The sequence below is a fragment of the Sinocyclocheilus grahami genome, unplaced genomic scaffold (assembly GCF_001515645.1).
Source record: "Sinocyclocheilus grahami isolate Dianchi unplaced genomic scaffold, SAMN03320097.WGS_v1.1 scaffold464.1, whole genome shotgun sequence".
Lineage (NCBI taxonomy): Eukaryota > Metazoa > Chordata > Actinopteri > Cypriniformes > Cyprinidae > Sinocyclocheilus > Sinocyclocheilus grahami.
Genome location: NW_015505643.1, coordinates 689,992 through 705,999, shown reverse-complemented (window position 1 = coordinate 705,999; position 16,008 = coordinate 689,992). Strand labels below are relative to the sequence as shown.

The window sequence follows — 16,008 nt, the reverse complement described above, 5'->3', positions numbered from 1 at the left end:
CACGATTCTATTTCAGCGTGATCGCCAGCACAGCACTCTGAGCTAAAACGGGCTTTTGCAAGGTGTGCTCTGAAATGTGCTCAGGCTAGTGTCAAATATAAAACAGCTGTATGAGCGGCTGAGCAAGGTAATGAGTAAAACTATTAAGCAAAAATATCAGGGGAGATGGTATTATTACGGTAGCATTCAAGGACAAAAACTGTGATTTCTGTGAAACGTAATCTAACACATGCACTAGTGAGAAATTGAAAATCAGTTTTAAACCTCATTTTGTATTAAACAGGTAGTAAACAGGTAAAATGTAAGTCCATTTCATGCTTTTAAGAGCCCCCTGAAAAAGAATCAGGCACTGGTAAAATCGATTGTGTCTTTTTAATTTTTAATTATAAGCTAGACTATATTTTTCCAGTTCTGGACCTGCAGCAACTCCCAGCACTGCACATTTAGAATCTCCTCAGCCTGTTAGCAGAGTGCTCATGAACGGAACAGGGTTTGTCAAATAAGGGACACTTCCAAAATGTGCAGTGTTTTAAATTTAATAAAAATAATTCTTTAAGATATCAAATCAAATATCAAATATCAAATTAAGATATTAAGATATTAAATATAATTAAATATAATTTGATGCTCCGTATGATTTTTTTGTAATTTGTGTCACTGACGTCATTAGCAGAAAAAAAAAAAAAAAATTTCTTTATTGACAGATTTCTGTTTCTGCACAAATGCATGCGTGTGTCCCATTTTGGACTCATGCATGGATTTGAGCTCATGAAAAAGTCAGTTAATGTTGATTGGATGATTGTTAATTTTTTGGTCAACTATTTCTTTAAATAGTGGTATATTTAAAAAGTGTAGCTTCCCAAACAGATGGAGTGTTAGGGCTGAAATCTGTGTCAGTGGGTCTCCACCTGGCAATCTGTCTGTTCAGGCCTCAGGCCCTGTCAAGCAGTACCTTTTGTTTTGCTCTGAAAATGTCCACAACATTGCCATACTTTTTTTTCCTCAAATATCCTCTTTAGTGTCTTCTATATGTGCTTCTTTTTGTGACGTGACATGTGGCCAAGAATGTTGACCCATACTCGGAATTAGTGCTCTGCGTTTAACCCATCCAAAGTGCACAAACACAGCAGTGAACACACACAAACCGTGAACACACACCCGAAGCAGTGGGCAGCCATTTATGCTGCGGCGCCCGGGGAGCAGTTGGGGGTTCGGTGCCTTGCTCAAGGGCACCTCAGTCGTGGTATTGAAGGTGGGAGAGAGCGCTGTACATTCACTCCCCCCACCTACAATCCTCATTGCTGGCACGATTCTATTTCAGCGTGATCGCCAGCACAGCACTCTGAGCTAAAACGGGCTTTTGCAAGGTGTGCTCTGAAATGTGCTCAGGCTAGTGTCAAATATAAAACAGCTGTATGAGCGGCTGAGCGAGGTAATGAGTAAAACTATTAAGCAAAAATATCAGGGGAGATGGCATTATTACGGTAGCATTCAAGGACAAAAACTGTGATTTCTGTGAAACGTAATCTAACACATGCACTAGTGAGAAATTGAAAATCAGTTTTAAACCTCATTTTGTATTAAACAGGTAGTAAACAGGTAAAATGTAAGTCAATTTCATGCTTTTAAGAGCCCCCTGAAAAAGAATCAGGCACTGGTAAAATCGATTGTGTCTTTTTAATTTTTAATTATAAGCTAGACTATATTTTTCCAGTTCTGGACCTGGAGCAACTCCCAGCACTGCACATTTAGAATCTCCTCAGCCTGTTAGCAGAGTGCTCATGAACGGAACAGGGTTTGTCAAATAAGGGACACTTCCAAAATGTGCAGTGTTTTAAATTTAATAAAAATAATTCTTTAAGATATAAAATCTAGTTTAAGATATTAAGATATTAAATATAATTAAATATAATTTGATGCTCCGTATGATTTTTTTGTAATTTGTGTCACTGACGTCATTAGCAGAAAAAAAAAAAAAATTCTTTATTGACAGATTTCTGTTTCTGCACAAATGCATGCGTGTGTCCCATTTTGGACTCATGCATGGATTTGAGCTCATGAAAAAGTCAGTTAATGTTGATTGGATGATTGTTAATTTTTTGGTCAACTATTTCTTTAAATAGTGGTATATTTAAAAAGTGTAGCTTCCCAAACAGATGGAGTGTTAGAGCTGAAATCTGTGTCAGTGGGTCTCCACCTGGCAATCTGTCTGTTCAGGCCTCAGGCCCTGTCAAGCAGTACCTTTTGTTTTGCTCTGAAAATGTCCACAACATTGCCATACTTTTTTTTCTCAAATATCCTCTTTAGTGTCTTCTATATGTGCTTCTTTTTGTGACGTGACATGTGGCCAAGAATGTTGACCCATACTCGGAATTAGTGCTCTGCGTTTAACCCATCCAAAGTGCACAAACACAGCAGTGAACACACACAAACCGTGAACACACACCCGAAGCAGTGGGCAGCCATTTATGCTGCGGCGCCCGGGGAGCAGTTGGGGGTTCGGTGCCTTGCTCAAGGGCACCTCAGTCGTGGTATTGAAGGTGGGAGAGAGCGCTGTACATTCACTCCCCCCACCTACAATCCCTGCCGGTACGAGACTCGAACCTGCAACCTTTGGGTTACGAGTCCGACTCTCTAACCATTAGGCCACGGGAATTTGTTTAGTCGGTGAAGTTTGATTAATTGTAGGTTGGAAGCAGAGCGAAGCGCTCTGAAAACTGCCTGAAGGAACTTTGGGCTGCCGTAAATCCAAGATCACATGGGGTTAGATTCATGCCACTTTAAATTGCCTTCCACAACACCAGTGTTAATTTTGTTGACGAATAATTTTCGTCATAATTTTCATCAACAACATTTTTTTCGCCGACGATAATGAACTAAAACTCTTTTTGAATGACAAAAACTATGACGTAAATCTATTGACATTTTTGTCAACGAATAAAAACGAGACGAAAATGTTAGGGAGGGACGATTTGGGAAGAGATTCATTCAGAACAAATCTGCTGCATAGTTAGGAGGTTAGATGTGTACATCTGAACCTGGCAGGACATAAGCTAACATACACTTGCTGCATGTCGCATAAAACGTTCAAAAATGTCAATATGTGGGAGTAAAAGAAGAGCAGACATATGGATAAATCTGACGATGCAAGAGAGAACTCAATTCGGTCCGGTTTTCTGAGCGCAGACACTGAAGCATACACACAAAGCGTGTCTCACAGTGCGCAAGTACTCTTTCGCGTTGCATGAACGGAGAATTACACACAAAATGATGTCGAATTGTCCGTTTTGACGAGTATTCACGTAAACACAGTTGACTACGTCTTAAGTGAACGTAAACAGTAGGGAGAACGTGTATTAGTACATTGCATCCATTGCAGCTGTGCATTCAGTTTTAAAGGGATAGCAGCCTAATTTAGTTGCTCTTGTCCGAGTCATTGATGTTAATCAAGCAACAAAAGAAAGACAGAAAATCACGCACTGCTCTTGACTGAAAAACTTTAGTAGCCCTAAAGATTCATCTAAATTTATTTATAGAAATAAATATGTCTGCTTGAAAGAATGAAGAATATGGTAGACAATTTGTTGTAAAGAATGCGTAGTTAGCCTATATAACCATTGGCATTTCATTAAAAATAAGACCATGTTCTTTTTCTTTATGAGAAGTGGTTTTATTTAATTTTAACATAAAGGCATGTTGTGGGTCACTGTCACCGCAGTTAAATCGGGGTCTATCATGATAAAACCTTAATATCAAACCTATATAATGAGTTTGGCAATTTTAGGGAAATGCTTAATAAATGCACTGTAACTAAACCCATTAGATTTTAGCCGACTAAATTTACTCTAGATTTAGTAGACTAAAATCGTATGATATATAGATGACTAAAACTAAAAACAATTCAGATTACTAAAATATGACTAAAACTAAATGGCATTTCAGTCAAAAGACTATGACTAAAACTAAATCAAAGTTTGCTGTCAAAATTAACACTGCACAACACTGACTTTCTTCCTGAGGACTGTAATACATGTAATTAATTTCTCATGCCAAGTTTGCTTTCTATCCAGCCCATATTTTCCATCTTGATTTCTCCATTCAAGCAGGTTTTTGTTGGCCCTATTGCAATAGAGAGTTTATAGATTTCATATAGAACTGAATTTGAATTATTTGATTGAATGTTATCATGTTCTGGCTGGTATTTATAATAATATTGATCATTTTTGCTGGAATAGCTATCCCATGCTGTTATGAAAGTGCAGTGTCTAACATTGCTCTTACACACACACACACACGCTTTTTTGCTCCTTTGCACTTTCTCACTGATGCGTTTTCTAAGAAAATAAAAGGCTTGAGTTTTTGGCATATCACTTTAAAAACACTGCTGAGGGCCAGAGAATGCTGGGAAGGAATGTGAACCTTCACAGCGCTCAGCTGACCTATCTCTTTCTTTCTGCTCACAAAAAAGCTGCTCTCTTTTTCCTTTTAAGTGGAAATAACCTCAGACAACTTGTAGGTATTGTTTACTTCAGCCTGAAGTATCAAACACATTTTCATAATGTTCTCATTGTGCTTTCTCTCTTATGACCAGGCCCAGATGGAATCTGCTAACTTTTTTCACAATTTCTGTGCAAATTTTGTGGAGGAAGGGGAATCTGTTAAATGGATTTAAAAAAGAGAAAATGTGTTAAACCAAGCTGAGAGTACTAGACTATTATTAATATCTGGAATCACAAAATTAGCCATAATATTTAATAAACGTGCAAAAAAGGATTTGTGATTGACAGGCATTTCAGTTCTGTGGTAATCTGCCGCATCAGATTCTGCATGGGCTTGCTAATGATCATGAAGGCCGTCCATGTGTTTTTGTGCAAATTTTGGAATATTGCATTAAAAAAGTTTCAAAATTTGGATAAAAAACATATACGCTTAATTCAGGTTGACAAGATTTTTATTCTGTATGAAGACATGCACATACACTATGATGGAAACAAATTTAGATAAAGATGTCACAAAAATGATTGACAACTATTCATAAATAAATTGTAAATTATTTTTTTTTCTGCCTAAATTTCATTTTCATCTTGAATGGAAATAGCTACCGACATCCTTAAAATTCTTAAAAGGACATCCTTGAAAGGAAGCATATCAAAATTTATAATGGCAATTGGATTATATTGTGTCGAATGTGTGCGCTATCCTGAAGTGTCACATCCCCACACTGTCTTCACGAACAGACAGTGTTGGTAAGCAGTCTATTCTTTGTTTTGATGAACTCATAGAGGGTAAGGGTTGAAATTACAACACACAAATGACAGGAAACCTGACATGTACATGAACAAAAACAAAACAGTTATTTAAACTGAGAATATATTATATAAAGAAAGCAAGCAAATAACACTGAAGCGGTCCATGACTTCAGTCTCGTGCAAATTATCCACTTTCGCAAGAACTACCATTTGCCTGAAGCTGTGTACACTGCAAAATGGATCTCTTATTTACATTTACCAGCATTTTACTGCAGCAGATTGCTGTTCACCTCTAAATTTAAAAGAGTCATTGGAGAGTGGGATCACTCAATGGAATGTGTTGCTGTACTGCATTACAGATAATAAGCTCAGTTTTCATGAGACTGTGTTATTAGGAGAAGCATGTTGAAATCTTGAGAGCGGAACATTATGACCCATCTTCATCATGCTGTCACGCTTTAGTTCCCTCTCCCACACTGTTTGATTTGTGTAGGCTGTAGCATTTCCTTCTCTGGTCCCATGTTCCTCTGTGGACCTCTGTCACATAGGGACACAAAAATGGGATTGCAATATTAAAGTAGTTGTCTTTGAAAGATGGGTCAGTGCCCAGTTTGTTTGTAACAGTTTACTCCTCTGAATCACAAGCTGTAAGCATGATTAATAATTGTTGCTTTGATGTTCTGTTGAGCGTGCATAATATGTAGTTTTGTGTGTTGTGTATACACTCAGTACAGCTGTAGGTCTCCGGCTAACTCATGTTATAGTTCTGCTAATCAGCTGTGGGACTGCTATTGTCTAGAAATGTGTCGATTAATGATAAAGGATGGAGCAATACTTTGGTTTACAAAAATGCAGTGCTTTATCAGTACTCTAACACATATACCATTATTGTTTGGGTCTTCACTACCAAGCTGTGGGTCCGGTTCGCTTACATAAGAGTAAAACAACTTTTTAGAACAGAGTGGAGCACTATTATTATTATAATAGGATGTATTATTGACATGCTGCAATCCAGTAATGGCAATGGGCGTTCCGTTTCCGACATGTGCTGTACACAGTAGACCAATCAAAACAGATTGGGTTATCTGACCAATCAGAGCAGAGTAGCCTCACGCAAAGGTGGGGTTTGGAAAGATGAATCTTCTAACGAATTGTTTGAGAGTTGTTGAGAAATAACGTAAAATTAAATGCATAAAATAAGAAATTGAAAGTGTTTTTTGACCTTGCATGCATGTAAACCTGTTATTGGGGACTCCCAAAACCAAATTATGAACATTTCAAGTAGCATAATAGAGGCTCTTTAATGAAAAAACTCACGCCGTTGGTTGAGCTGAAAGTTGGTTGCTGTTTTCATGGATGTTTTTACATTGTGACTCATTCTTGACTGTACAGCTTGTGAGTGTGTATATCTGTCTATGCGTCTAGGATTGCAGTGGCAATAGATACAAATATCTTAAGGCAAGAATCTTAATATAATATTTTCTCAGTTTCTGTGCCTTAGAGTAGGAGTGAAAAGAGAGCAAAGACAGACAATGAGAATTACAAGATAGTGTGAACATCACACACTGATGCCCCACAGCTGTTGTTTATCTACAGAGTCCTACTGCACTCGCTCACCATCCCAGGACCACAGAAAGTACATCCTCTTCCCAGTGTCTCTACCTCATGTTCACTACAGCTCTGCAGCAGCTGAGCAAGATATTTATAAATGACATGATCTCCTTTCCTTTTCTATAGAACGTCCCAAAGAAACTCTCAGTCTCTGTGGAGTTAGAGCAGTTCGTTCTCACCACATAATATCGACAGAGGCGTTCTCATATCTGCATCAATGAATACATTGTCTTGCAATTTCTCAGGCTTCATTAAAAAAATTTGAATAAAAATGCCAGACCTTTTATTTTTTGTTCATTATTGGATGTTTTCTGTATAAGCACATTGGCCAGCGGGAGGTTTGAGTTGCTAAGCTAGCTGTTAGGACTTGGATCAAATGTGACTCTTCTCAGCATGTGTTCACACTGCTTGCATAGGGCATAATAGCCTGCAAATTTAGTCCAGATTATAAGATTCCTTCTGAGGATAAAACAAAAACCAGCATCCAGTCAAGTTTGTACTCAAGGTTGCCAGGTTTGCTAAACATTACTAGCCCAATGTCCCATCAAAAATAGCTCAAAACTAGACTAATGACTCTATGCCTGTCAGGACTAGACCTGTTTTGTCATGTGTTTCAGTTCCTGTTTTGCCTTATTTGGTCTTGTTTCCGGTCCTTGTTTAGTTTGATTATTAATTGATTTTGGTTATCCAGTCCTTATAAGCCCCAGTCTGTTCAGTTTGTATTTGTCGGTTCTACTTGTGTGACTCATACGTCTGTTGTGATGATTCCCAGTGTTTCCTTGATTAAAGACTGCTAAACATTCCTTCGTGCCTCCCGTGTTCTTCCTGAACAGCGTAGCGTGACAATCGAAATATGCGCTCCTATACCTAAAGTAAATATTTTACTTGACAGTCACTTTTATGTGTCATACTCCTCTGTTTTCATTAAGGAGCTCAAGGTCTCCTTTCCAGTGCCACTCCCTCACAAAACTCATAATCTAGAACAGTTTTATCATTGGTAGAATATAAAATGTCTAAGATATACAATCAACTAGCGGCAAATCAACTAGTATAGAAGTAGCTTAATTCCACAAGACAACCCAGGCTTGCATCTATTGGTTATTTCTCTTTTATTCCATGGTCTGTCTGAATACTGCATTCTGATTGGCTGGCAGGTATGCAGTAAAACCGTTTAATGCACAGGTATTTCCAAGTCAGTTTAATTACCATTCTATATTAATGCGCTGCTTTAATTGATGCACACTAACCAATACGCATCACTCGCTCGCACACACACACACACGGAGAGAGAGAGAGAGAGAGAGAGAGAGAGGTCGGAGATCGCAGATCGCAGATTGTGCTGCACACACACACAAACTTGTTGTCAACGCTTCCCCGTGATTTTTATTACTAAAATAAAAGATAGATACTAGATTGCTACATTATATTCCCCAGCAACGAGGTGGTAAAATCGCTGTTTTTGAAGTAATTGTTTGTAGAGAGAGATGCGCAGATGCAGCTACACACAGCAGTCATCTCTCTCGCTCTCTCTCTCTCTCTCTCGATCGATTGATAATTAATTGAAATACATACTATAATTCATTCAAATAAATGTGGTCTTTCCGCACTATTTCATCTCTGTGTCTGATTTGAAGCTGCCAGAATGCTAGCGCTAACAAACCGTAACTGTCGAAAATAAATGTCATTTTTACCCATTGGCCAAATATTGTGCTACAAAGAGCAATGCAAATTTTAACTTGTCTATAACTTGGCAAATGACCATGGAATAAGCGGGATAATCAACGGCTAGCCATGCATTAAAGGATTTTAATGCACCTCCGCTTCGCATCGGGTGGTTCTTTACCTCCACGTCATGCATTAAAATCCTTTAATGCATGGCTAGCCATTGATTATCCCTTACCTATAAAATATTCTATAGTGGAATTTTAGCAATTAGAAAATATTATTTCATGAATTTATAAGTGCATGCATTGAAACAAACCTACAGAAACCAAACAGTTTTGTTGTGATTTGCAGGATTGTATTAAAGCTTTACTGAAATATCCTGTAGGGGAACTATGATTAATATTGAGACTGAAGCTTGGGCAGGACATTAAAGGGCTTGTTCCTTTTATTTATTTTATTTTCTTTTACTTTACTTTACTTTACTTTACTAGCTGGGCCAGTGTGTGTTGTGATTGGCAGCACTCGGCGCCTGGTCGGGAAATGTCATGCCCCTTACCATAACCGCCTGCGAGCTTCAGTGTAAATATTGCTCAAAATCAAATCAATTTGAGTGTGATTTAAGCCCAGATGATTGTAACCACTCTAAGTTCATCTGCCTTGGGAAAGCTAGTGTGTCTCCGACATAGTGATAACACTCGTTGCCTTCTCTAGTGCAGCTCAACCAGGTCTTGTCCCATTCGTCGGTATTTGTGATATCACAAATCCCGGAAAATATGCGTTGTAGTCCAAACGAGTCGTTCGTTTTTGAAAATTGATTTCTGTTAAATAAAATATCTCCTTTTGAAGTGAACTTTGAGCTTTGTAACTTCGCAGATCTTTTTTATGCTCAAACAGTAACATTACAGACTAACTAAAGTTGAAAAAGTGAAAAAGTATAATAGGACCCCTTTAAGCAACATTTCAAACCTTTAACCTACGGGAGAAAATCAAGCCATGGCAACAGTTTAAAAGTGGCCCAATTCCATGGAAAAAGATGCGGACTTGACAACCCTGCATCTAACACGAGCTGTGGGCAGGAGTCAGATTTGACTGATGAGAGGAGAAATGGCTGACCAGATCATGCTGGAGGATTTGGTGCTCAAAAGATCCTGAGCTCATTGACAAATATCTGATCTCGTAAGATGTGCTCCCTTTACACTGAGAAATCAAAAGTAGAAGTGAACAGCCAGCGTTAATTCAAAAGAGATTTAAATACTCCGCATATTGATAGCGGCTCCCTGATGCACGGGAGCGGGTGGTAATGGTCAGAAATTCAGCAGGAGCAGGATTAAGTCAAGTCAAGTCAAGTCACCTTTATTTATATAGCGCTTTTAACAATACAGATTGTGTCAAAGCAACTGAACAGCATTAATTAGGAAAATAGTGTCAATAATGCAAAATGACAATAGTAAACACTAATTTTTCAGTTAAAGACAGTTCATCATTGAATTCAGTGATGTCAACATCCAGCTCAGTTTAAATAGTATCTTTGCAATCATGTCAACGATATCGCTGGAAATGAAGTGTCCCCAACTAAGCAAGCCAGAGGCGACAGAAAACCGATTTCGAAATACTTCACTCAAATGACATGTTCGTGAATTATTCCAGCGTAGTCTGTGCACACAAATGCACTTCCGGAAACATCGGCTGAAAAAAGAAAAGAAAAAAAATCGTCATGGCCGGTCAACCGGTGCATCCCTACCAAGCGGCAACCTCCCGCTCTCTCTCGTGAAGCCAACAAGGAAGTGACTTAAACTGTAATTCATCAACTGGCCGCTAGAGGCTGTCTGCAAAAGGGAGTCGATCCCATAGACTCCCCATGTTAAAATGCTCAACTTTACAGCAGAAAAAAAACATGTTTACAGCCTGGTTCAAAAATGATTTTGGTCTATATAGCTAATTTCGTTATAACTCATCCGTTTAAATTATATTAAGCCTTAAAATTCTGCATAATTAATGGCGTGGCCACTTGAGTGACAGGTGGATTGCCGCTGCTGTCACCGCCGTCAAGCTAGATGGGCGTGGTTTCAGCAACCTGCTCCCGTCTCTTTGCCCATTTTCGATTATCCGGGAGTGATGCACGGTGACGTGCTGCCAAGATGGCGACGGCCCGCTCCGCCCACTTTGAGCTTCAAAAAACGCTCTTCGGAAATCTACGGGTTACGTCACGGACACTACGTCCATGTTTTTATACAGTCTATGATCCCTACCAACATACCTTTGTGATTTTTTTGAGTGTATGTAACACATAGCATAAACTTATATTCAAATTTCTGCCAAAAAAAATGCCCACCATCTGCATGAGGTCAGTTGTGCATATGGAGTGTAGTTATAATAATGTGTACCTGTGAGTTAACAGTCCTCCTACCCACGCAGTGTCTTCTCAGTCGCTCAAACATTCTGTGCATTTTATATGTAAAATTGTCTCTTAGCTTTGTAAACACACCTGTAAGCTTCCTACATGCCTCTCGACCTACTGACATGCAGACATGTGCAAACCCACCCACACACACCATAGATGAGGGCCCTTCTCACAATCCCCCAATGAATACACTTACAGCACATTCAGTGATATTGAACATGCGCCTTCTGGCTCTGTGTATTGATATTGGGGGAAATTTAACCGTTCTCCACATTCACTGGAGAATCTGATGCCTGTTGGCATTTCTATCAGACTAAATTCTGTCCCAGGGTGAAAAATATGCTGCGTTTTAAATAAAGGCATGAGGGTACATGTGTTGACCTTCGACTCTATGGAGACCGAATGATCTCTAACCCCTCCTCCTGCTTTCTTTGCCTCTTATTATGTAATCGATTACAATGTTTCTGTAGATTTCATACCTTTAAGTCAGTGTGGGAATTAGGGAGTGACTTTGAGGTGGTTGACTCTTTTGATGTAATTTTTAAAGATCTTATAATTTCTAAAGGTATTTTTCAAGGTCCAATTATGCACTAGCATAGCTAGCCAAATGTCCTTTTTTTTGGTAAATATTTCACTAAAATAATAATGAATTATTATCCAGTCTGTGCCAGTTATATGTGCTATATATTAGTGCTAGTTAGCTCTAACACACGTTATATGGGGACTTTTCTTAGATTGTGTGAGAGGCACTTTTTGTACACTTTTTTTCCCCCCACCACTGAATAAAATATTTTGCCTTTTTTGCCTTTAGTTCATAACCTGTATGAAATTAACATCCACAGTGATTTATTAACCATCGCATTGCGCTGTGTGTGACAGGAAGTGATGTGCAGCCAGCTGTTTTATAGCCCTGCAGTGAGAGATGCATCCTGTCCTGTTCATGGGACTGTCTGGGTGTGACAGTTTCAGTCCCAAGAGTCTGTGAGGATATCCTGCCACACAGCTGTGTGGTTAAACACTAGTCTATATGTGCACTCACTCTCACATATGCAGACACACTCTTGAGTGGAATCGCTCTCTGTCTCTCACTGTCTGACACAGAGTGCTGTTCTGCTCAGTCAGCACACATACACAAACACTCCAAGGTCATTCAGCTCTGGACAGTACCCATCTCTCGAACCCCCACTCAACATCTCAACCTTCTCCATCAGAGCAAAACACACACTCACATCAGTTCTTACACAGTTAGCACCTGCGTCAAGCCGGTAGTTCTGCCAGGAATAACTGCAACACACATCACTGCATGAACACTGGCATTGACTGAGATTTAAGTGAGATATGCATCACATAAATGAAGAACTGCAACTCTAAATAATAATATAATATAATATATAATACAATATTTATCCATTTTCAAAATCACTTGTCCTGTTGAGTTGTGAGTCTTATATTGTTTCATATTATAGATTTTATATATTTTACATACAAAACAGATATATATAATGCATAAACGTGTATATATATATATATGTATGTATGTATATGTGACTTATAAACAGCGTCTTTTTGTGTTCATCTTTACAATATCAGGCTTAGACCAGGTATGTTTTTAGCTTTACAGACTTTACAAATCTGTTTGATTGTGTACTGCATTTAAGATAATTTTATAGTTATTTTTGTCCAACTTTTATGAATTAAGTTAAATTAGCCAGCAGCTCATGACACCTATGGGAGTCCAATGGCATAAATCAAACTTAAACAGACACTTTTATAAACATACAAACAAGCACAATATAGACATAATTAGCCTGATCAACATTCATCCTTATAAAATGAATTCAGCTAAATTTGGCTACTTTTTGACCATCATCATAATCTCAATGTCAAAAAGTGGCCCAGTTGACCTGAATTCTCCCTATATCCCTTGACCTGCCCCTCCTCATCTTGTTCCTTTCCTCTTTTTGCTTTTTATAACTGTCACGCATACTGTAGTATATGATGTCTCAGTCTCTCCTCGAAAAAAAAAGCACAGCTCAGGCTTTATGCAGGACAGCACTGGATTAAGAGCTCCACATCGTAATCAGTCTGCTAAAGCCACACACACACACACACACACACACCACACACATAAACATGCCTCACCCAGCCAAGACCCACTGCCCTACTGCGGGACAGGCACTCACACATTAAACACTCACAGGGAGCCAACTGGACAAACGCACATAGAAGTTTGTACCACACAGCAAATCCAGCAGGCATAAGATTCACCTGCATTAACAAACACACTCCACCTGTCCGGCACTGCGGTACACTACAGTCACAGATTCAGCAGAACATCCCACTGCAGTGAAGCCCAAACCCAGCAGCCCCTTCCAGCCTCACACGCTCCAGCACATGCTTACCTTTGTGACAGTCATGCAGAGAACAGTGCAGAAGAGTCCGTTTCTGTGCCTGAAACGCTGAGTGAGACAACAGGACAGAGAGAGAAGGACTCACTGAGTGTGTGCAGCCTGCAGTCTCTACGACAGCAGAGTGAGACACGAGAGATTGTGAAAAAGGAGAAGAGAGAGAGAGGGGGAGGGAGGGTTTGGTTGCTGTCTCTCGCTAAGTATCCAAGCCTATCAGTGCCGCATGGTCCTGTAGCCAGGATACTGCAGTGAAGCCAGCTCAGTTAGTACTATTACTCCTTGCTCCCCCCCCCCTCTCTTTCTCCTTCCATGCTGTCAATCTGATTACTGTAAGTGTTAATGAAGATTATTGATGTCCACAACAGCATCACTCTGTTTACCATGTCATGTTCTCTCTATTTAGATCTCTGCAAACAACGTATATTAAAACTCATGTTCTCTCTCCTTGCTGTATCTAGTACTATAATCATACTGTGGTAACTTGGCTGCTTCAATCAAAATTCAGAAAGCAAACAAAATGACAGAAAGACTTTAAAAGCTTAAAAAGCAGTTGAAGAAGACCCAATATTAAATAATATGAGATTAGGAATTACACAATAACTAGTATTTTGGTGGAAACTATGGTTAACATGTTTTTTGGGTTGTATTAAAGCAAAACATATAATTGCTTAATTAAAATGATATATTTTAACAAGTTTATTATACTCTTACTTAATATTCTTGTTACTTAAAGTAAGAAAGGTAAAGCCAGAAGTGTAAAACCAGAAAAACAAACATATCAAGAGGCTGTAATTGTTGCAAGAGCTTCATAAATGAGAAAAAACGACATAGAATAAGTTGTAGCTATATGTTTATGTTCTGCTGCCCTCTTGTGGGCCAATATTACATCACTAATTACATTTATTGAACAACACATTTAAATAGACGTGTAGCCAAGTATGGTGTCCAATACTCGGAATTTGAGCTCTGCATTTAACCCATCCAAGTGCACACACACACACACAGCAGTGAGTAGTGAACACACACCCATAGCAGTGGGCAGCCATATTTGCTGCGGCACCTGGGGAGCAGTTGGGGGTTCAGTGAAACCCATGCTCAAGGGTCTCACCTCAGTCTTGGTTATTGAAGGTGGAAGAGAGTGTTGTTCATTCACTCTCCCCCACCTTACAATCCCTGCTGGTACAGAGACTCAAACCCGCAACCTTTGGGTTTCATGTCCGACTCTCTAACCATTAGGCCCCGACTGCCCCCAAAAAGGCATGGTTCACCCAGAAATGGTGTCTTTATTTATTCATAGTCATGTGGTCCCATACATGTATGACTTACTTTGTTCTGTGAAACACAAAACAAGATGCTCAATGGAAAAAAAAGATGCAATGAAAACGAATGGTGACTGAGGCTGTCATTCTGGCTAACATCTTGTGTTGTATGGTTGAAAGCCATACATATAGGTTAACTTTGTAACAGAATGACAATACATAAATGACAGCATCATTTTAATGCACATCTCCACTTCCTTTCACTGTAAATTAAACGAAAATGTCCCAGAAATGGCTGCTGTCATATTCTGCTGATGACATTTGGAGCCTGAGTCGGCACAGTAGTGATCATGAGCTGGAACCATGGTGTTAAGGTTCCACCCAAACTCCCGCAGACCCAATTGCAAGCACACAATCATGACACCACACCCCATTTTTATAGCATTGAATAACCTCCTAAAACCAAACGTTGTAGAAAAACAAACACTTGAAGTTACATCAGCTTCACTTTTCAGGACGTGTGCGCCATACTTTTTTGTTTTAGCAGTTAGCCCCTCTTGGTAGAAAGCATAACTACACCATTTTCAATGGGGAAAAAAAATATTATTATTTTCCACTTTTGACAGCCATTCAAAATGAGTTGTGTGTCTGGGGTGGGTAATATATTTTAAAAGTCTGGGGTTGGTAATATATTTTAATGTTTTTGAAAGAAGTCTCTTATTCTTACCAAGGCTAAATTTATTTGAAGACAAATCAGTAAAAAAACAATATTGTGAACTATTATTATTGTCTTCAGTGTGACATGATCTTTCAGAAATCATTCTAATATGTTGATTTGGTGCTCAAGTAACATTTCTTATCATTATCACTGCTGAAAACATTGCTACTGATTTTTTTTTTTTTGAGGATTGTTGGATACACAGAAGGTTCAAAAGAACAGCATTTATTTGATTTTTTTGTAGCAATATTAAAGCCTTTACTGTCACTATTTGATCAATTTAATTTGATACATTTAATTTGATCAATTTCATTAATCTCTTTTCAAAACAATCTGACACACCCAAAAATTATGAACACATTTTTGTGTACATTTGCATACAAGCAACATTTTTATTATATTATAGTAGATGTTCTACCAGTGCCTGTTCTTTGTACTTCCTGGCAGTGTTTCTTCCAGCCAAGCAACTACAGTATGAACGGAAATGCTAATGGGCAGCTTTTTCCACATTTTATCGATATCTTTGCACTAGTGTCACCAATTACAAAAATAATGGCTTTTGAATAAGAATTCCCAAAATAGTTCATAGATAGTAAATATATCAAATATTTACTATATAAAAATAAGTTATTATTTTGTCCTAACATGTCTTAAAATAACTTAAAGGGATAGTTTACCCATAATATATATATATATA

At 38.6% G+C, this 16,008-nt stretch overlaps 1 protein-coding gene across 1 annotated transcript in view; it reads right to left on the bottom strand.

The window, feature by feature from the left end:
• The window catches only part of LOC107553059 (coronin-2B-like), a 45,535-nt gene extending 31,984 nt beyond the window's left edge, over window positions 1–13,551 (bottom strand). Inside the window, exon 1 of the mRNA XM_016235150.1 lies at window positions 13,329–13,551. Within this exon, the coding sequence (XP_016090636.1) occupies window positions 13,329–13,343 (15 nt within the window). The 5' untranslated portion in view covers window positions 13,344–13,551. The remainder of the gene's footprint in view (window positions 1–13,328) is intronic.
• Between the last annotated feature and the right edge of the window lie 2,457 nt (window positions 13,552–16,008).